Here is a 23,925-nt window from a genome sequence, read left to right on the forward strand (position 1 = left end):
TATATTTCTACATTATTGTCATGTTCACAATATTAAACTGTTTTTTTTTAATTAAAGCTTTACTTGTTGATATGAAATTTTATGATGTGTTTTATAGTTTAATGAGATGCTATAAGCTAGCGGCTATTGGTTAACCAACTAATAACCACACTTCTGATCATACACTGGTGGAACCTTTGAGAATTAGCATCAGACAGAGAAATCAGAAATGCTTTCCTCCACATTTTAGTGTTGATGGCTGCATTGAAGTTACGAAAGAATGAAGAGCTGAAGAAGAATCAGATGACTGGGAGTTTGGGACCGTAAGAGAAATGAAAAAGCAACATACCTGTGAATGGCGGCAAACAGGTCCTCTGTGGTGCGTGGCCGTGTGGGAGTCACCATGTCCTGGAAGACTTCGCCGTTAGTGCTGGGGGTCTGCGGAGAGTCTGCTGCACTGGACTCAAACACTTCACCTAGGAGGCAGACGGCACTGTGTTACATTCGCATTCAAACTACATGAATCGGACCTACACGAATGAGAGCTGTAGGTATAATATGCAGATAAGCTCCGTTTCCTCTGAAGATGCACATTGCACACATTCCAAAAATAACATGTGTTAAATGTACAGTGGCGACTAAAACACATACCACGCATTCCGGATTGAGCTAACTATTACACTAATCTGTACGCCGAGTAAGAAAACAAACTGCTCAGAATGGAAGATGCAATGTCGAGATACTGGGATAAGAGCCAGCAACAACCATCAAATGCAAACCGTGTTAAAGGTCCATCCCATCTAAATGAGAAACACAAAACCTTACTGTCCTACACAAGGTCAAACGCTCAATACTGACGGAAGAAGACAGTCAAAATGTTTCTTACATTTTTATGGATGACTCCATCACTTGACCAGAGTTGAGTGGCTCTGCTCATGTCCTGTCCTCTCATTCCTCTTTGCTCTTAGCTGCACTTGCCTGAGCTGATGTGGGCAGGCTCACATGAATTTTCCTCCCTCCCTTTCCCCCCCTTTCCTGTAGCTGGAGCCTGCTCGACACCCCTCCCCTCTGTTTAAAGCGTTCCTCCCTGGGGGAGGCTGTCCTGTCATATCCTCACAGTGATGAGAATGAGAAATGAAGTGAAACTAAGAGCAAAAATTGGATGGAAGGTGAAAGAGAGATAAACAGTTGAGCATTCTGAGGAGATAGAAGTTAGAGAAAGACTGAAGTAGTGAGCATGAAATGGGATAAATGGGATTTATCAAAATAAATCATAAGGAAAACAGCCTGAGAGAATTACGAGTGAGAGTGCATAATCTGGTGTGATGACAAACTTAGAAGGTGAACAAACAGCAAGAGGGATGTACAGAGTATGTTGGAAAAGGGACAGAAAGAGGACAAAAGGAAGAGTTCAAATTCATCTGAACAGCTGCTACAGCAGTGTTTTACTCTGGTGCACCAGTGAGGAAATGGGCATTAGTCTCAGGCTTTGCACACTAGAAAAGTGAGGACAAACATCATGCTTATGATTGCTTGGACCTTGACAGCTCTCTCAGCTAGTTTAAACTAAAACTTATGTGATGCCCAGAGTAACGAGTCAGTCTAAAAACTCAATTAAAAGAAATGAGACCATTAACCTTCATCATCTAAAACTCAATCCCAGCAAGACAGAGCTGTTACTTATTCCTGGAGATTAATCTCCAACCCAGGACCTAGTCATCTCTCTTGATGACTCCCAGATCAGACCATCTGATAAGAAGCCTTGGTGTTGTCCTGGATAACCAGCTGACCGTCTCTTCTCATGTAGCCAACATGACAAGATCGTGCCGGTTCCTCCTTTATGACATCAGAAAGATTTGTCTATTTCTCTCCATGGAAGCTACTCAGATTCTGGTCCAGTCACTTGTAATCTCACGGTTGGACTACTGCAACTCCCTCCTGGCAGGTTCTCCCATGTCCACTATTAAACCCTTGCAGCTCATTCAAAATGCAGCTGCTCGGCTGGTCTTTAACCAACCTAAACACTGCCACATTATCCCACTGCTGCGTTCTCTTCACTGGCTTCCTGTAGCTGCCCACATTCAGTTTAAAACACTGATGCTCACCTACAAAGCCAAAAATGGACCAGCCCCAAGTTACCTTCGAGGTCTAATAAAACCCTGCTCTGTATCACGCAACCTCCGAGCCACTAGTCTCGCTCGACTTGATCCTCCACCCAGGACTCGAGGAAGACGAGCATCAAGGCTCTTCTCTGTACTGGCACCCAAGTGGTGGAACGAACTTCCTCTGTCTGTCCGAACATCTGAGTCTCTTGCTGTCTTTAAAAAAACGATTAAAAACCTTCATCACCTCTTTACTAAGCACTTAAGCTGACTTGTACTTACTAACACTCATTAATACTAATTCTATTAGGGTTTCAGCAGGAAGTGTTCAGTTTGTGTTCTTGGACTGTTGTCTACTTAAACTAGAGTAAGGTAATGTTCACTACAGAAGCACTTCTGTACGTCGCTCTGGATAAGAGCGTCTGCTTAATGCCGAAAATGTAAATGTAGTCCTGTACCTTAACCACTAGGCTACAGCTTGCCCTAATAACACTCATCTTGTGTGCACTAGACTTGTGTGCAGTAGACTGGCGTTCTAAAGCCTGGTCTATTTCTTTCATGAAAGTTTATTATGTACATTTATCATAGTCAAGTGTTTCCAGCAAGTAATCAAAAATGTATGATTTTGTCACCCCAGTTTTACAAATGACCCCAACCACAGAGAACAAAATTAGGACAATTCGCACTCACCATTTTCATCATCTCGATCGTCTTCCTCTTCTCCTTCTGAAGTGCTTGTCACCTCAAAATCTGGTTCCTGAATGACAGCATTCTGGAAGCTGTCCTTAACCAGACCATCAAATGGAGGAATGCTACATTCAGATGCATTGATATCAGGAGATGGAGAACATTCACTGCTGCTTTTGTATTTTTTTTTCTCCGACTCTTGTTTTTGAAGGCTTGGAGTCTCCGAATCCAGCATCTTGGCTAGTGTCTGATTCTCATCTGTGGGAGACTCAACTGCTGCTGCAGAGACAAGTGGAAATCTGGGCTTTTTAGAGACTGTGGGAGGTATTTTCTTAGGACTGGATTTTTGTGGCGACTCTGCTAGCGTTCTGTCCTCCTTATCCTGCCCATCTACCTCATCCTTAATATGGTTGCTGGAGACATTTAAACGCATATGAATTTGTTTAGATGACATTTCTTTTTTTGAGTTTTCGTTATTAAGTGATATTTCAGTCAGACTATCATCTTTGGTGAATTTGTTCTCTGGTATCAAAGGACTTAGTGCCCCTTTCATATCAGAAACAGAGCAAGAGGCCAGGACTGAAACAGGTGAATGCTCATTATTCCATGCTTTAATGGAAACCTGGTCAGCCTCAGGTTGCTGAGATTTCAACTTATCCAACCCAACATTCTCTGGTCGTTTCACTGACCGAAGCTGCACACTCTGGAGTGCAAAGGGTGTGATCAGTGGTACTGCAGACTTGCCAGACTCTTCAGAGTTAATGGAACTCTGTCTTTTTACTGAGTTTACTGGTTTTAAATGATCTTTTATTCCCTTTAAGCTTGCAGAAGAAGGTACAGTTGGTGCAGTATGATGAAACAGGGCAGGTGGTGGTGGTGGAGGGGGTGGATATAGAGGTGCGATGAAAGAACCATTCATCTGTACCCCAAAGTCATTCAACATCTCTGGAGGAGGTGGTGGTGGAAACTCTGGAGAGGAATTTACAGATAATGGGTTCATGGATGCTTCCTGCTTTGGAGTGGTGGGGGGCAAATCAGGAGCAGGTGGGGGTGGGAGGTTTTCATTTGTAGGACATGCAGGGTTGGAGGGAGGAAGAGGTGGAGGGAAAGATTCAGGTATGGAGGATCCTAGGAATGAAAGAGGTAGTGGTGGAGGTGGAGGGGGAATGTTCCTTAGCGAGTCTGAGGTGTTAGAAGACAATGATGTTGAGGAAGAGGAGATGGACACAGAGGAGAGCAATGAGGACTTCCTTTCAGGTACACGGGGCTTGGGCTTGCTTCCAGAGGGTGACATGGATCTCATAAATGAAGGAACAGGCGTACCAGCTGTTGGAGTGTTTGATTGACTTGAATATCCACTTGAGGGGGAGGTTAAACGATGCACTCTGTCTGGTGAGGATGTGTTTGCCTGAGGCTTTGCAGATATATCATTCTGGGCAGGAGGAAGGGCTGGCTGCAGTCCACTGTGGATTCCATGTCCATTTGTCACTCTACCCGAGTGTCCTTTACTAGATACTGAGTTCATTCGAGTTGGTGATTGTGTCTGATCACCTTGCAGACGAGGAAAGTCCAAGTAATAGCCCCAAGACTCATAGTCAGAGCGCAGGCTGCTGGTTTCACTCTGTGATGGTGTAACATGACAGATAGAATAGACATTAGCAACTCCTGGAGCAGATACCCCGCTACTTCCTGCACTTACACTACTCTGGCTCCTGGAACGTAACATCCAGGGGTCTTCATAGTCACTGCAAGGGCTTTGAGAGGATGAGGTTAAAGATCCTTTCCCTTTAGAACCATTCTGCAGCGACTGCTGTAATGTAGCGATCAGTGACTCATTAAGAATTGATTGCTTAGTAGCATTCGTTGTACAATTAGCTTCTCTGTTGTTTTTAGGTTTTCGTTGCAGTGAGTCTGTGCGGGCTGGTGGGAGTGGCGGCTTTTTGGACTTTCGAAGAGAGATTGATCGGGACAGTGATTGGTTGCTGTAAATACTGCTACGATCCCCTGGCTGACCTATGCACTCATACATACTCACTGCCCTGCCTGCAACGCTATGGCTTCTTGGCCTAAGACCGGAGTCCAAATGCATAGATGTGTAGTAGCCATCATTGTCCATGGAATACAGTGAGCTGGAATCTGTTCCCTTCGAGGAGCGTTCTAGGCTGTTGTAGAGTTGATTTATTGGAGTGGAGCAGCTGGAGGTAAGGGTTCTTCTGGGCAGCACATTCTCGGGGGTGTCATAAATCCAATGTTCATCTGAAGACAGTGTTCCTGCTGCGATTGTGCTATGGCTGTGCAAGCTGCTATCTGACTGGCAAGTATCTCTCATGTCTGCATATTCCGTTTCAGCACTTGTGGCCATACTGCTAGAGCTCTCTCCAATGACTGCTGAGGCCATCCTGAGAGGTCGTGGCAGCGATTGCTGCCCTGGGACAGACGCAGTGTGAAGGGCAATGATTTCAGTCGAACATGACAGAGCTGCATTGGGGATGAGTGACGTTGAGTATCCTGCATGAGGAGAAACCACACAAGCAGGGGGAGTGACAGTTCTCCACTCTGCCTGTGAACCCCTTACCTCCTGAGATTTGGGGCGGTTGGAAGTGCTTATCCTAGGCGCATTTCTCATGTGAACTGCAGTATCATCAACCTGGAACTTTCCAATCTGGCGAGGTGCTGCCTCTGTGTTGTCTTCTGGCCTGCTCGGAGTGCTGCTATACTTTGGCTCGGAACTCAGAGAGACTCGCGCGCCCCGTGGCAAGCTGTGGAAACGCTGGATGTTACTGTTAAAACGAGGAGCCATGACACGCATGGGAGACCCAGAGGAGTCGCCGTCTGAAACTGCCGATACGTTGGTGGCAGATGTTGAGATGCCAGACATCTGAGCTGCAATTCCTTGGCCCTTTTGAGCACGGATCCTCCGCACAGATGGAGGAACAATTTTTACCTCCTCTGTCTGGCAGCCAGAATCCCTGGTATCGGAGTGTCTCAGAGTTGAATTCATGCTGCCAGAACGTCCCAGTGTGGAATAGTGTCCAGGAATGAACATGGATTGTGGTCGGAGCTCTCGTCCCTTACCTGCTGTAGAGCAAAACAATAATGACAGTCAATGATGAGCATCGCTACTTCTGCTTCCGTTTCCCCTCCCTCCACTTTGCCCCTTACTGACACTACCCGTCAATCAAATCGAAGCGTTTCTATTAAAAACGTTAATTAATTTGATTAGCTGCACACACATCTGATGTGTGAATAACCTCAGATTAGAACTGACAGCCCTGTGACTGACTCCAGTTTACTATCCCTGTTAGTCTGTTCGTGGATTTGCCTCTGTGATGCCAACAGGGTGGGCTTTTCAGATATGGGATGGGCAACTGGAACAGGACCACATATTGAACGCCCACCCACAGAGATATGACTAAATGCTTCCACCACTGCCCCCAGATGCAATTACACACAAATTCCCCCAAAATGTCATAATAAAATGTTAAGCCTGAAGGGCACTGTTGAACCCACATGCTGCTGTCTAATGCAAAGTGTCAAATGTTAGCTAAAAAATTACCTACATATGTAGCCGACAACAAAATAAATAGGCTTATATGACACAACGCTTCTTTAGTATTATCAATTTCCACAGCAAACCAGACTGTAAAGGCCAAATGACTCAGTAATAGTGTTTTAGTCTAATAAACCATACAAATCCCTGTAAACACATTGTTCAAAAGTTACACCTTTCTTTGGCCCCCTGCATGTCCCTCGGCTGAAGGGCTTTGCCCAGCTCCCTTCCCATCAGCAACACCAGCACAACATATACTGCTGTATGGCAAAGGAATTTGGAAAAAGGATTACACTGAGGCTTCAGTGGACTATACAGCACAATGTCAAATGTCCTATTCGCTGTGGTGTCCAAGTATTAGCACTGATACACAAACAGGAAACAAGCTGTGTTGAAAGCAAAGGCGATGACCAAGGGGACAGATCTAAACCAGATAAGATAGGAATGCAGGTGCAACAGGAAGAACATTCAGGAATGCATTTTGTACAGCATAAAGCGGAACAAACAAAGTTATAAAAAAGAAATCTGCTAGGAAAGAAAAGATGTAGGAATTAGAGAAAGGTACTACATGAGGTGAGAGTCTAACATCAAAAGTGCTAAAGAGCTAGAACTACTGTTTACGGGCTGGAAAAAGAATCAATGGACACTCAAACCAGATTCTGCTTAAAGAAAACTCGTGCAAGTTGGACTCAGGGGACTAAACTACAACAGATGAAGGCAGGCAGGGCAGGAGCAGCAGCGCTAAAAGCTGGCAAAGCCATACCATACCTAGTTCCTGCTGGATGTTGTCAGGCACACCTGATATAGTCTTTCTCCGTTTGACCTTCTTGGGTCGATGGAACAGAGTGTCCGTGTTTATAAGAGAGCGACGGACGCTGGCCTGCCGGTCAAAAGTGTCCCCTGTAGACCAGGTGAGGATGGCAGGTGTGGTGAAGAGCAGACAAGCAGTTAGTGATGAGCATGCATTTTTCATGCCGAGTACACGCATACTCATACACAGTATGTACAACTTCCAAAAAAAATCTAACATTCTGACTGAATTGTGACCTTAATTTGGATTTTGATTATAGTGTCTTATTAATAGCACTGTTAGCTATTTTATGCCAAGTTCACACTACACGACTTTCCTAGTCGTCAGGTCGCTGTACAGTTCACACTACACAACTGGATCTCTTGTAATCGGGAGTCTTTCAAGTCGGTGTGTATTTAACACTACACGACTGATCGGCGATAGGAGATTTACACTACACCATCTATCACCAACTGGAATTGCAGGTAAGCTTCTCCGGTCTCCCAAACTACGTTTTGTTACGTTTTGATATATGACAAGCTAGAAATCTCTCTTCGGTCACTGAAGAGCCACTCGGATCGAGTTGTTGGGCAAAAATAGTGTAGTGTGAACTAGGCATTAGCAGCATCTGCGTGAGGTTCATTGAAATGCTACCAACAACTATTTTGACAACTAAATAACCTGTCCATTACAGCTAGAATTATTAAAGTATACCAATATAAATGCATAAATTAAAATTACATTGTAAATATGTTTACGTTAAGTATTATCTTAGTATCATCAGCAATTTTGTCTTTACAAACAGCTCACAAATAATGTGTAATCTGCTAAATGTGCCGAGAAACAATAGGGACATAATGCAGCTCTAACTATAAATGAAACTATTAGAAAATAGATACAGTTAGAGTAAGAAAGGTACTGCAGACTACGATAAATTCTAAGACAGATTCTCATCTTAGATCAGTTCTAAGATAAATTCTAAGATCCTAATTCTGCTGAGGAAAACTAGGTTTTATATTTCATGTATTTTTTCTCCCATTTTCTCCCATTTTAGTGTAGTCAATTTGTCTTTTGCTGCTGGGGCTCTCTGATTTTTTGCAGTTGAGGAGGGTATATTGCTGCTCACGCCTCCTCCGACCCACGCACAACCCTTACCGGAACGCTTTTTCACCCATGCACCCATATCCGCCAATCAGGGTCCTTACACAGCGTTTGAAGACCCCGCCCACATATTCCGGTCATCCCTTCCTGCAGAAACTGCCAATTATGCCCGCTAGATGGCACCCAGCCAAACGGTGGCAACGCAGAGTTTGGAACCGAGGAGTTCAGAATCTCGGCGATGGTGTGCTAGTGGAATATCCCGCTGCACCACCTGGGTGCCGGAAACTAGGTTTTAATTACATTTACATTTACATTTACATTTTCGGCATTTAGCAGACGCTTTAATCCAAAGCGACTTACAGTCTAAGCAATTGAGGGTTAAGGGCCTTGCTCAAGGGCCCAACAGTTGCAACCTGACAGTGGTGGGGTTTGAACCAGCAACCTTCTGCTTACTAGACCAGTACCTTAACTGCTAGGCCACAACTGCCCTGTTTTAATGTTCTTTTATTAAACAAGAATGTGCTTGCAGTTATGTTGACTGTTGTCAGTTCGTTTATTCTTTACATCACTGCTCAGTCAAACAACTAACCAGTGCAAAAAGGTCAGTAGTAAATAGAGAAAAATAGAGACACCACATCTAAAAAGCTGTTAGTATGTTAGTGCATGCAACCCAACTGCTGTGCTCAAATAAGCTGATGCCTAACCTGTAAAAACATGTGATTGAGAGATGTCAGGGTGTGGATCATGGATCATACCTGTGATGTTGATAGGGACAATGTCAGTCGGGACAGCCTTAGCTTGTTGCCTCATCTTCTCTTCCGGAGTGGGCAGGGGCATAGACTTCAATTGTGATTTCTGCCCATCAACCTCTGCCGCCTGTCCCTGTACTGGAGTTTGTACCCTCATTGAATTGGAGCTCTTTTCCTCTTCTGCAGAGGAAGCCACCGACTAGAGAAAAAAACAGCAGAGTTGATTCAGTTATGATGTCTCTTAGAAAACAATGTGCACCTATTATAGACATAAATCAGGTAAACACAGGCATGTAGACTACACATAGGTGTTTTGAAGGTATACATTTACTAACCATTTTTTCTATAGACACGCTGTCCTCTTCACCAGGTTTTCAATAAGACCACAACCGAGCTACTATTTTGAAAAGTGGACTATAGACTACAGCAGAAGAGTGCATCTGTGTTGTGGGTGATAACATACTTGATAGTAAGAATAAGGTACAGTACCTAATGAAATGGCACCTCAGCATTAATTAGGTGTTGAAGTGAGTGTTTGCCTCTGATAAAGCACTATTAATTAATGCAACCGATTGATTAAATCAGCTTCGCCCAGAGGCACTTTATGTTACCCCTGACCTTTTGCAGTCCCAAGAGAACAGGGTGGTTTTATGGTCAATTGAACAAACACGCATACAGACATATATTAGTGAGCTTTAATACACACACACACACACACACACACACACACACACACACACACACACACTCACACACACTCAAACACACTTACACACACACACACCAGAAGAACTCAGGCTGGAAGGTAGGGGATTCACTCAGGCATTAAATCAGTTCCAGCATTGTGAATTCTGAAACAAAGTGCTTGCAGAAGAGCTGCAAATGAAAATGTTGCTACTGGATTTCTACGTTCACTGCTGGGTCTTTAAAACCTTCATAGCAATCTTGCATGCACAACTATGCTTGTAGTGCAGCAGAAAGGGAGAAATCAAAATGCAACACCTTGCCAAAGGCTTGAAGATCATATGGGCAAGGAATAAAAAGCAGTACAATGATCAATATGACCACTGTAAAAATCTGATTATATGTGAAATGAAAAGGAAATACATCAACTGGAATTAAGTGAAATAAACAACTAATAAAGTGGACTTATTTTAAGCTGTAAGTAACAGGTGTGCTGAGTCTCCAGAGGCCCAGCTCAAAGAATAGGAAAACACATGACTGACAACACTAATGTGAGTGAAAGAAAAACATTGAGAGACAATCAATGGCATTTCTCGATTACCACATCTGCTAACAGATGACAGTGAAAACCAGAAAAGCCAAACCATTTGTTGTACACTGCAGGAAACACAAGTGAAATGCAATTAGAGCTGCAGTTATAAGGAATCATTTCTGTGACTGTCACTACATGCTAGATTTCAGACCTTTCGGTTTTGGACCTCAGATGTTATTGCTGCCATTCAGTCCATTTCTTTGTTTTTGAATGTGCAGGGCAAATGTCACTGCAGCAACAATGTAACAAAAGCTGAATGTACAGTAATACAACACAAACATTGTTTACAGTAGTATTTGTGCAGAGGCACAATTTTAACAGTGACATGCATTAACGCTCTCCAGCAGGGGGCAGCCTACATGTACCTGCTACAAAATCATGACCACTGGTATTTAACAGATAAACCTATATTTACCTTTTTTTTGGCTGGGAGTTGAGTTTATGCCATGTAAGACCAATTACATTTAAAATAATAATACATTGAAAACTACAAATATTCAGTGCTAATACATAGTTTACTCTTAGTACACTATTTATCAATCGCTCCATCCTGGTCAGGGTTGTGGCAGGTCTGTTTCCACCAGAAAGCACTGGGCGTAAGGGAACACTCTGGACAGAGCACCAATCCATTGCAGGCCTTTAGTCACACACCCCCCTCCTGACACATCATTTCATGTCTGTGTAGATGCCAGGCAGGATGATAAGACTGCTGATATTCGAAAGCGGGAATATATGACCACAACAAGATAGTTTGTATCTGTATGGACACTTACACACAATGATAAACTTTGATGATGTACATGAGGATGTGACTGATTAATAGTTTGCTCTGGTACTAGCAAATGGCTTTGTGATAAGATATGAGCATTAAACTGTTACTGTTTGGAAAACAACAAAAGAAAACTGCCATCAATTTAAATTGTTCCAATCAGGTGATCATAAAACAACCACAACACCTAAAAGACACCTGTTGCGGTTCTTTGCCCGAGTCAAAGTCCAGGTTCATAAACTTTTTCCTTTTGTACTAACAGCTTCTCACCTTATCATCTTCATCATCCTCTTCATCTTCTTGTTGGCTGCTGTGGGAGCGATTGGAACCTGAGAAGGTGGGGCCCTGTGAGTAGTACTGGGAACTCCGAAAGCCATCTTTCCTCAGCTTATCACATTCTGAAAACACACAACACACACAGTCCTGTCAGGACCAAAAGAACTTCAAAGAGAGAGTTACCCTGGTGAAAAAGATGGAAATCAAAGATAAGTAACACTGGATCCTTTTAGTGGTATAAAAAGACAGACAGTAAATCAGGAGAATGGGTGTCTCAGTTACAGTTTCACACTGCAGGCTGTAGATGGCAGTGTCTCTGTGAAATTTACATACGGATCTCACACAAAAGCCTCATTCAACCAGTCAGCCAGGAGTGTCTACACCAGGGGTCAGCAACCTTTTTTGTACTCTGTGCTGATTAAAAAATATAAATTGAAGATGAAGTACTAAGTGTGCCTCACAATACATCAGTCATATAACACAAACTGTTGTTATGTATGTGACATAAACCAGTTAATCAGTTCATTAAACTTGTATGTCGGTGTGATCCCTGACTTTCTCTGCAAAGATGATCCATCCATCTGTGGTGTATATGAGGTAAACTTTTACCATGGCTTAAATTTTGAAGAACGCTCGTCTGTTTTTTGTACCTTGAAATTACTCGTTTGATTGTTTTGTCAGCATCATCCCTAAATGAGCTTTGGTGCTTTGTCAAACTGTCCAGTCTTGTTGAATTGAACAAACATCCACTTGTTTAGCAGACATGCTATACTAAGTTCACACAAAATTGAAAGCTGACTCACTCCTGACACCTTGATTAATCTTAACTAGCATAAATTACTCAATATTAACTGGCCATAGGCAGAGGCGGTTAAGGTGGAGTAATTTATGCTTGTTAAGGTTAATCGAGGTGTCGGGAGTGAGAATATAGCATAGGGTGTAAGGACGGATCCAACTAATAAGGCGCAGCTAGGGTGGCCACATTTATAGTCACAAAAAGGAGGACATTACACCCCAAAAGGAGGACGTCATACCAGGAACAGGGGGACAGGAGAGTTTTTGACCAATTTAAGCAAGAATTCTATAACAAATGACTGTTTTACTCACCATGTTGTGTCTACTTTTGATATTTAAGTCTGTTCCTCGCTGCCTCCAAAAGTTTACTAATTGACTCAAGTAGAGGTGTATGCAGAACAGAGAGAGCGGGAGAAATTCAACCACCCAATCACAGACTAGCATTTAGAGGGCGGACCTTCTGCGATTGGCCAGTGGTGGGCGAGCATTTGTTTTGACATGTACCTGAGCCAATGACAGATAATATTGATCAAAAATGTAACCAGATCATTCCAAAAGGAGGATTTTTTTAGTGTCCGTCCTAGCGTTGCATGGGCGGAGGACTGGCAGCTGAAAAACCGGACTGTCCGACCTAAAGCCGGAAGGCTGGCCACCCTAGGCGCAGCCCTGAGCATGAAATAAATTTTTTTTTACTCTTACCAATCAGCGTGCCAGGCAAACGTGCTTCACGTGCCAGCTTTGGCATGCGTGCCATAGGTTGCTGACCCCTGGTCTACACAACCGAACGCACCAGTCAGCTGACAACGACATGCACAACACAGTTAGCTTGGTTGTACAGTATATGTCAGTATACTTTTTAATACACTGTGATACACTGGCTATAAACGTATTTCTGAAAATGTTCATTCATAACACTCATATGTTGCTATTAGCTGCATTTTTATATTTAAACGTATATGAGTGCTAGGTAGCCAGATATGCACATTTTTATTGTTGCTAACCTGGAGCAAGCACTGAGATAGGCTAGTCATCGTTCCATAAAATATTACATCTGAGACTGTTAACCTGCTTTAACTGAACCCAAACTTTAAAAACCTGTCAGACCTTCTCTTTAGAACAAAGTTTATTTACTGCCCCGATAAGCAGTTGCTACTTCCTCTACCATATAAACCACCCAACATGCTAGAACTACTTTATAATTTACAAACTGCTTAAAAACAGAGTCAACATGATGCAAGTGGCCGTCAAGCATTCAGCATTCAACAAAATAACCTGGCCAAACAGACAACCATAAGGAAGTTGTAGGGGAAATAAACTACAAAGCCATTTTACAATTTTACAAGCCCATTAGCTCAGCAGCCTTGACGTGCACACAATTGAAAAGAATACGGGGGACAGAAAGAGGTCCATTGAAATGGGGTGTAAGATGAGATGGTAAAAGAGAATAGTGGCAAACTATTAAAAGGTAATCTGATGTATGAGCTGTATAGAATTACCTCTATTTATTTACAGCCCCCCATGATACACACCACTCTTTGTCTCCCTCTCAACACACAGCACTTTAGCCTTCAGCTTCCTCCTAATCTAGGATTGATCTCTCTGTGGATCTGAAGAGGCTATCTTCACACGTAGAGTTTTAGTTTTAATTTGAAGTTTTTTATTATTTACTTTACTGCTCAAATCCTATTTTAAGTGTCTGTTTATTGTCATGTTGAATAACACCTTACTCATTACTCATTATACAAGGTTCATCAGTTCACAAGTTTATATCGAACACAATCTTGGACAATTAAGTGTCTCTAATTCACCTCACTTGCATGTCTTTGGACTGTGGGAGGAAACCAGAGTACCCGGAGGAAACCCACACGGACACAGAACATGCAAACTTCACACAGAAAGGACCGGGCCACCCCACCTGGGGATCGAGCCCAGGACCTTCTTGCTGTGAGGCGACGGTGCTACCCACTTAGCCACTGTGCCACCCTAGCTACTGACCAAAAAATAATTTGGATTTCATTACTACACATTGGAGATGTGCCAACCCATGCAGACTTAGAATGACTGATACTAAAGGGTCTGTACTGGACTTTTCAGATGTTCAGAATACCCTCAGTACTATTAGCAGAAACCCAAACTGGAACTACAAATTGATTTTTGCTGTTCACTTTCAGGGAATAATAGATTTAAGCCACTTTTATGCCAGGTGAACATATTCTTAAAGGTTAGATAAATATTTACAGGGGCATGACTATAGTATGGCATATGTACTACTCTCCCCATGGTTACTTTGCTCTTTGTGCTACTACATTTACATTTACATTTTCGGCATTAAGCAGACGCTCTTATCCAGAGCGACTTACAGAAGTGCTTCTATAGTGAACGTTTCATTACTCTAGTTTAAGTAAACAACAGCCCAAGAACACAAATCTGCTAAAACCTGTTAGAACCAAAGTGTTTTTTTTTTTTTATAGAAATGAAAAAGAAATGAATAAGAGTGTTAGTAAGCGAGTACAAGTCAGCTTAAGTGCTTAGTAAAGAGGTGGGTTTTTAATCTAGGGGATTAAAAAGGAGGTGGGTTTTTAAACTAGAGGACGACTGTACAACTGTTACTGTATAATTAATAAGCAACACATAAACCAGCTGCTCTGTAACTTCAGCTCACTTTACCTCAGCTGGAACTGGATCAGATTTAACCTATAACACCCTGATCTATTCTCCCAGCATTCACCCCGACTGATCCTAGAACCACTTAACACCACTGCAAGGCGGTCAGCGTAGAGTGACAGTCCCGAGAGTAACAATGACACTACACCAGCTGCACTCCGGTCTGGCTTACACTGTAACCTAGTGACAAGATACTACACACACACAATATGGCAAACAGTATTTGGACACCTGATCATGAGCTTGCTGGACATTCTGTTTCAAAATTTTGAATTAAAATTTAATTAAAACTATAATGAAAGTAAAATGAAAGCTAGTAAAATTGTGCGACTTATGTGATCTTTTCACTCACTGTTCTGCCATTTGAGTTTCTTTAAACTATACTTTTCTTCATAGACCTTGCTTTGTGCACAACTTTGAGCCCTTCCAAACTATTTCCGCAAAGTTGGAAGCATATAATTTCCTTTATATAATTGATAGGTTTATATAATTAACACCTGTTAGCAATTTATGTGGCTGAGGGGTGTCTCCATTCTATTATCCATAAAGTGCGTGTGTGTGGACCTATGTGATCTTTTCAGCTATAACAAGCACTCTTCTGAGAAGACCTGGCCCCATACTTTTATTCATGCAGTGTGTGTGTGTGTGTGTGTGTGTGTGTGTGTGTGTGTGTGTGTGTGTGTGTGTGTGTGTGAATTGATTGGTGTTGGTACCTCTGAGCGCTGTTTTAAGGTTGACTTTAGCCTCTCGGTGCAGCTCCTCCACACAAGCTGGTCTGGATGTGGGCAGGAAGACATTCTCCTGCTGGTGCCACGGCGCTTTGTAGTGAACTGTCCATTTACTCTCCTCATCCAGATTAGACACAGCTATAAAAAAGACAGCAATGGTTAGCTAACAGTGAAAAGTCTATCAAGAAATTAATAATTCTAATAAGAAATTTAAGTCTGAAAGAAAAACTCTGAAATACATAACCACAAAACAAACATTAAAAACAAACCCACCAGTACACCAGTACCAACGAATGCTACAAACTAGTCCATTTGCCAACTCAGCAGGACCTACTGCCTACACTGTTGAACACTGTGAGTTTGTTTTAAACTCCACTTTCTCTGTGGGACTCATGCACCAACACGCCTTTTGAGAACGAGGTCCTGAACGACCTGTCCTGCGTCAAACTGCAAATGGGCCATTAAGAGCCGCTGGGGGTCGAATGTTCCAGGGAAGAGCCCCTGCCGTTCGAGCTCAAACAGTGGCGGCGGCAAAAGGCCAGAGATCGGAGTAAGAAAGGAAGAGGGAGCTCAGTAAACGGTAGGATGGGAGGGAGTGTAGCATGCAGGTGTGAACAAAGTCCACAGGGGCCCACAGGTGCCACCCAGCCGTTAAGAAGCTGAAAAGTTGCTTCCGGACTCCTGCGTGGACGCAGCGCTATGCAGGTGGTAATTGTGCTCATTCATGAGAACACAGAAAAGCTGCTGAAACAGACACTTTGTAAGCAGCAGGTAAACACTCCATTTTCCATCTGATTAGTAGCTGCTGCATATTTACATGCTCCACTCACCTCAACTACAGTTTACACATAGCAGACTTTTTCAACATGTGTATACATCAGAAAACATCAAGTGGACCTAGTTTTATATAAATAAAATACACTGTCTTCAGACAAAAACCCCTATAAACTAGGATTGCAAAGGATGACAAAAAGATCACACCACAATTCTTAAAGCTCTTCTACAGCACCATGAGTATAACATTTAGCTTTGATAAGATTCTGCTAAGGCCCTCAGAAATCTGGGTTCAAACCTCATAAGTGCTATCACCTGGCTATGTATCCACACATACATGATTGGCAATGTCTGTGCAGTATGTGACCAAAGCCCTGTAATGGATTGGTGCCATGTCCATTGTATTCTTGCCTTTTGCCCAATGTTTGCGGGTAAAACCAGAACCACGACCCTTACCAGGATAAAACGGTAGGTGAAAATGAATTAATTAAAGATTCTAACAAAGTTTATACACTGTTAGCCCGGACTTTATATCTAATCAAACATTTTAAGTACAACATATATAAAATATTTAAGTTTTTTTTGCCCTACTATAAAATGCAGAGTACATTGTACTCACTTGAGTACACATTTAAATGTGCTAAAAGATTTAAGTTTACTAAACAAAAAAAAAAGACTTTTCTATCAGATTAACTTAAAGAAGTTAAGTTAAGGTAATTCAACAGAAAAACGCCACCATTTACGTGTAAGTCCGCCTTTTTTCAGCTTGCTGTTGGTGAATCAGGCAAAAATGATTTTCTTGTGTTCGGGTAGCTATTTGTTTTAACTTTTATATCCTATTGTTGCAAATTACTTTTTACTTTTCATTTAAGGCTTTTTGCAAAAGTAAACTTGTCTTTTGTGAAGTGGAACCTTTGTTAAACTAAATGGACGAACATTTTCTTTCTCATTATGCTATTTTTGAGTAGCATGTACACCAGTCTGATGGGACTTTTTCATCTTCCGTCTAATTTTGGTAAGTGTTGTACTTTACTTAACAATTTTGTTTCAAATAAATGATCTTAATGTTGACACTAAATAAATAATCAAACAGCGCTGCTTTATTTCCCCGTGTTTAGGCTACATGCTAGCATGCTAGCCTTCATACGAAGCAAAGAGTGTGCTGGCTTGCTTTATTTTATTCCTTAAATGAATGGTATTAATGTTGATATTAATACTTCTCTTTCTTCTTTTTTGTTTTTTTTGTTTTAGAGAGCTGCAGCCAAACGTTAAGAAATCAGCTTGCTGTGTGAAACTGAGTACAGGTTCATGGTTACTGTGAAGAGCTGTTTGTGTTTCATCAGAACTTTATATACAGCTTGTACAGTTTTTAAGATGTTTTATTGACATATTGTATTTTAAGTAAATACTTCTGAAGTGAAATAAAGAAAAATAATGTTATTATTCTGTCTGTTTTTCTATAAACATTTCTAATTGATATGTAAAACGTAATTAACATGAAAACTAAGAAGAAATCACTATTTTTGTCCATTGAGCTCAAGATAATAAGTAGAATTATTGGGGAAACCAGTTGGTATAACAAAAAAAATAAAGTTTAATCAACTTGCCTTTTAGATGTAATAACTTAATGATTTAAGTTATGCTAACTCAAGTTTTCATTATAAATTACTTAACTTTTTTAAGGCAAGCGGTTTCCCCAAATTTTTTAAGTAGGTTGAACTCATCCGGGCTTACAGTGTAATAACCACAAGAAATCTAAGTATATGTGTATATTTGACAAGACAAAATCAATGTAACGTTACATAAAACACTGAAAAATGAAAAAATCTAAAGAGAGATTGTGTTTCTCTTATCTTTCCACTGTGATTCAAAAATAAAATTATACAACAGCCTGATCATGGATCAAGAGCACCACAGTCTTTTGATGTTCCCAAAAATAAATATCAAAGGCTACAAGGGAAACTGAACTGAAAGGACTGGGTTAGATGGTTGTGTGTTCATGTGTCTGAATGTGTGTAAATATAAGACCTGACCATAAGCTTGTTGGACCACTATGTCCACTATGACCACTTTTCAGCTATAACAGCCACTCCTCTGAGAAGGCTTCTCACAAGACTTTGACATATGTCTGTGGGAATTTGTGCTCATTCAGTCATAAGAAATTCCTTGTACATCTGCTACTTGGCGAATAAAAAAGATTCTGATTCTGATTCTGAAGAGCATTTGTATGGCTGGGCACTGAAAAAAAGCTCCAATTGATGTTCCAGTTCAATCCAGAGCTGGAGTTTCTTTAAACTGAGTCAAAAAAGCTCCAATTGATGTTCCAGTTCAATCCAGAGCTGGAGTTTCTTTAAACTGAGCTTTTCTTCATTTCGTTATATACCTTGCTTCATACACAGGGGTACAGCAATGCTGAAAAAGGAAAGAGCCTTCCATAAACTGTTGCTGTAAATTTGGAGGCATTAAATTTCCTGTATATAACTGATTTATTACACCTGTTAGCAATTGTTGTGGCTAAACCACATAAATGCAAAAATTAGAAGTGGTGTCCCGATACTTAGTGTATGCACACACCCCTATGGGCCAAACATTATGTGATATTTGTGCATTAGAAAACTACCAGCAGGTCCTTAAACTTCTGTACGTTTTGAGGTGGATCGTCCTACAGTAAATTCTAATACCATCTTTTATGTAGGTAAACGATGCACACATTCTTCATTTATACACGTTCATCCACATGTTCTTGGACAAAACAAAATTCATCAGAGCAGTTTTCATTCTTCCACTCTACCAACGTCCAGTTCCAGGGCCTGCATACCCACTGTAGGTGCTTACAGGAGTGGACAGGAGTGGCTTCTGTATATGCAGCCTGATACACATAGGGGTTTATTGTACTGTGTGTTGTGACACATTTGCTGCATCACCAGCATTTAAACTAATCAGCAATTTGAACCACAGCAGCTCATCTGTTTTTCCAACTAAACTCTGCCTCACTGTTATGAAGATACATCAAGCCAGTCAACTTAACAATTTGGCCCCGTCACTCAGGTTGTTATACCAGCTGCGTTCAACACCTGCACTACAAGCAATCGCCAGAGTATTTGCTGGTTGTTTATAGATGTTGAGGTTGAAGTTTTGTGTAGTTATGCATTAAACAGCTAGTCAAGTCAATGTAGAACTTCCTTTGGTACCTTGGAGAAACTAATAAAAGGAACAAAAGGCAACCACAGCAGCACACAAACCCACACACTTCAAACCAGCCTTAGCCCAGCACTCCCAAAGTCCATTCAGCGCTCATATAATCCTTCAAATGTGCCTGCACACACCCACCCAAAACACCATACACTATAAAATAAAATGTGTCCACCACAGTGGATCTAGAATAGTGTGATCTATTGAATCCATCAGTCACACCTTTACAAAGACTGACAGGAACACATTAACACAACCCTAAACCAGGTCAATACTACAGTGTAGTTCCAATTCATTCTTATTTCAAGTATTTGAGGACATTGACCATTAAAAAAAAGCTTAGAGACTCTCTGTGCTGGAATAAATTGGAATATGTCAATTAAGTCCCACACAATAGATGCATTTAAGTTAAATTTGAAAAGTAATTTGTTTTCTTTGGCATTTGAGTCCATTTGTGGTTTTATTTGATTGACATGTTTATATGTTGGTGCGTATGTATATTGTTTTGTATGTATGTTAATTATTTGTTAAATGTTGCATAGTTGAGTGGTATTTATAACTGATTTTAATGTACAGCACTTTGGTTGACACACGTTGTCTTTTAAATGTGCTATAAAAATAAAGGTGACTTGACTTAAGGCGAACATAAGGTGGCTGACGTTCATTCCTAAGCTCTATTCATTTTACATGAGCTTCATCCATATTTTGTGTAAACAAAATAAATGTCCACTGAAACACAATACCTCTACAATGTTATTATTAGCAATAGGTGATCTGAGGATATCATAGAAATGCTACAATACATTCTGAAATAATTTAAGTATTATGATTATTATTAGTGCTTTTGCTAATAATTTTGAAGAATAAGTGCCATGCTTTTAACAGTAACCCTTGCATGTTAAATTCTTTGTTCCCCGGATCTTTGTTACGTCTCAGTTTTGGTGCTTGTTAAATCTAGTCTTAATAGTTTACTACTGTGAACACCGAGAAATAAGAAAGCATCTTTGGTTTCAGAGTACCAGTTTTTTTATGTTCCCAAAAGTAAACAAAGGATAAAATCCCACAGAACATCTCCTGGATGTGGAGCAAGTGTGCTTGTGTGTGTGTGCACAGTTTTTTCAGCTACTTCTTTATCTTTGTGCTTGTTAAACCTTGTAATTAGTAGTTTAGTACTGCTAGCAGAAATGACTGTAACCAATTGTAAGCTTGTAATTTACTCCTGACTCACCACTTTGTGACCCACTACATGAGAGAATTGTCAATCAGTTTAAAAAGAACATTTCTCAATGCAAAACTGCAAATATTTGAGTTCTTTAACCATCTGCTGTATATAATATTGTGAAAAAATTTAGGGAATCCAGAGAAACACTGCATGCTGTGTGCGTATGTTTTTTTAGTATTTCTGGTGATGCCTTAATGTTTATGCTTGTTAAACCTTGTAGTTAATAGTTTAGCACTGTTAACAGAAAAAAATTGTTAGTTTTGACAAGGTAATTTAGTCTCACAGTTTAGTAAGTTAAGTAAGTCTGCTTATGACATTTAAAGCTTTAAATATTTAAGCTCCAGCATATCTTACTGATCTCATGAAGCACTATGGCCCATCCACAGCACTGTCTTCAGCCAATACAGGACGTTTGTTAATCCCTAGGATCACTAAGATTAGTTGATGGAATGGATTGTGGATTTGTTCCCTCCTGATATATCCCTAAAATGTTTAACTGATCCTGCTAGTAGTTTGCAGTTTTTACTTTAAACATTTCTAGTATTTTCAGCTATTTCCTATATAATGTAATCATGATGCAAAACAATAAAAAGTCCTCATAACAAAATCTAAATGTCATAATTTATATCCTAAATTTAAAATTGGGGAACGTAAACCAAACTGTATATAATCATATAATAATATATTATGATATGAACTGAAAAGTTGCTGTTTAAAGAGTCATTAACAGCTACACAGACACACTCACCAAACACATACACAACTACAGGTCTCTAGAAAACACTGATACTGGCACAAGCTGTGAAGATGCTGCTAACACCAGCAGCTTTTCTGCTACACACAACAAGCACTTGGTCCTACAACATTCAGAACCATTGAAGCAAGAAGTCTAAAATCTCACATGAAACAAAAAATAGATACAAATAAATAAAGAAACAAAGAATCCAACCACAAATTATACACAGTAACTTAACAACAATAATAATGAGCAGCTCCTTACCCTTTCTTTTAAAGTATTTAATTACAGACTTAAGTGAAGTCCCGATGAACACCATCTTTCCTTCTTAATGTTTGTGTGTATAATTCCTGTTGCTTCCCGTTAAAGGTAGAATCAGATGAGTAGAACTCGGTGTCTACTTCTCTCCATCCGATCAACATCTACCGGCACATTCAGCCCTACCAACCCACACACATACAGCCCAACCCTGGGAAACACCCCCTCCTCCCTTACACACACCCCCCCTGGGGTTAAACAAGAGGTGCAGCTCCAAGGCTTTGGTTACCAAGGAACTCTCTCTGGTGCGTGTGTGTGTGTGTGTGTGTGTGTGTGTGTGTGTGTGTGTATGTGTTGTATATACAAAGCTTTATCCTCTCAATGCACCCGAAATGGTATTATAGTTTAAGGATGTGCATTACAATTTAAGCTTGTAACTATTTATATGCAGACTAATAATCCCACCTCTAGTTAGGATTACAGTGCAATAAAAATTCTATGGATATTTAATGCACAGGACACTTCTATAATTCTTCTATTATATCAAATATTGCATATATGTTTATTACCCACCAACATTGTGCTGTGTAATATACTTGTACTGTAATACTTACTTAATATTTGTACTGTAATACTTAGTATTTCTTACGCACCTTTAGCCTTACTTAATTAATACATTTTAAGTCTTTTACTTGCTTAATTTTTTTTTCTCTAATGTACCTTGAGCCTTTACTCATTTTTTTCTGATGTACCTAACCTATAGGCACCCACCCCTTCACCCTCATGTACATGATCCATGCCTGTCTGTTCTATAGGACTGTTTATTCTCTTGAACCTTCATGTCCAAGTGTCAAATGTACAAAAACTATTTTTAAAATTTTCACTGCCCAGAATTGTATGTTGGAAATATACACAAATGTCGAAGTTGGGACAGGAGCAAAATAACAAGTTAAACTGTAAATAAAAGTTACACTGTTGAAACATTCAATAATGAGAAGGTGAGTCTGAAACAGGTGAAAGTATCATGACTGGGTATGAAAGGAGGATCCACCAAAGCATTTTACAAAATGTCCCAACTTTTCTGGAAACAAGGTTTAAAAGAAAAAAAAAAGTCATAATTAAGATACTGGGCACCCTGGGTCCCTTAAAACGTTTTAATTTGCCCTGGCATAGATTTAACAATTGGTGTTTTGATGATGTTGTTAAGTCTAATACGATAATCCAAAATCTCATGTCTGTAAGCTAGAGATGAAGCCTGGTGACTGCAAAGGCTAAGGCGTCCAATTCACATCGGATCGATTTCAAGGTGAATGTGAAGGCTTATTAGGGAGGGAACAAATGTGATCGATTAAGTAGCCAAAATAACTTAAGTTTCCTCTATAAGAGGCAAAGATTGGCTTATACAACTAAAACAAAGTGTGCAAATCATGTCCCAGATTGTGCATTACTGTTATAAATATTAAGCCTTATTAGTGCACTTTAAATGGTATACATAATGCTCCATAGTAACTCTAACAATATGATTATTTGGCATAATAAAGCTTTAACCAAGGTATAAAATACGTTAAGCTACCACTACTTTATCCCTGTTTGTATATTTATTGAACAAAACAGTAATACAATGTCTAAAAAATTCAATCTGTGTCCCAAATCGAACACAAAGAAACAGTATTGCACTTACTGCACTTCAAATGGTATAGTTACACACTATGTAGCACATTTAATGTGGTTTGGGACACAGCCAGGAAATCTGGTAAATAATACCGGCATGAATAGAATCACCTCTTATCATGTCGGTTAAGTGCAGTCAGCTCTTGCAAATGAGAACAAATAATAATTAGTAATAGTAATTAGTAATAATTAGTAATAGTAATTCTAAACAGTGAATTACTACATTTCTAAAAAAGCATTGAAGCTAAACAGTGTGTTGTTAATCAGAGGAAGGCAGAAAGTCCAGCTGTGCATTGAAACACAGCCAAGTGAATTTAATAAATTAGTAAATCTCCATTCACTTCAAGAACACAGTTATGAGATGGTGTTGTACGTGTAGACACATTTCCTACAAGTCTTTCCTAATGACAGAAGGCATGCGTCTTCCACTGATAAGCCAGTTAGCTCCATTAGCACCCGGTCGCTTTATCTGCACAGCTAAAATATCTATCACACATTTCCTATACACCCATTGTACCCCCTCGCGCACACACTCACGTACACACACTCACTCATACACACACTAAATAATGCAGACATTCATGGTGACCCTGTTTCTTTTGATTG

General features: G+C 40.4%; 1 protein-coding gene across 1 annotated transcript in view; it reads right to left on the reverse strand.

Moving 5' to 3' along the window:
• Positions 1 to 23,925, reverse strand: part of nhsl1b (NHS-like 1b) — a 64,108-nt gene that overhangs the window by 4,893 nt on the left and 35,290 nt on the right. The window contains exons 2-7 of the mRNA XM_063002528.1: positions 15,452 to 15,604; positions 11,274 to 11,401; positions 8,965 to 9,157; positions 7,087 to 7,218; positions 2,772 to 5,846; positions 329 to 455 (exon numbers count right to left, since the gene is read on the reverse strand). Of these exons, the coding sequence (XP_062858598.1) occupies positions 329 to 455; positions 2,772 to 5,846; positions 7,087 to 7,218; positions 8,965 to 9,157; positions 11,274 to 11,401; positions 15,452 to 15,604 (3,808 nt within the window). The remainder of the gene's footprint in view (positions 1 to 328; positions 456 to 2,771; positions 5,847 to 7,086; positions 7,219 to 8,964; positions 9,158 to 11,273; positions 11,402 to 15,451; positions 15,605 to 23,925) is intronic.

This window comes from Trichomycterus rosablanca, chromosome 9, assembly GCF_030014385.1.
Source record: "Trichomycterus rosablanca isolate fTriRos1 chromosome 9, fTriRos1.hap1, whole genome shotgun sequence".
NCBI classification, from domain to species: Eukaryota; Metazoa; Chordata; class Actinopteri; order Siluriformes; family Trichomycteridae; genus Trichomycterus; species Trichomycterus rosablanca.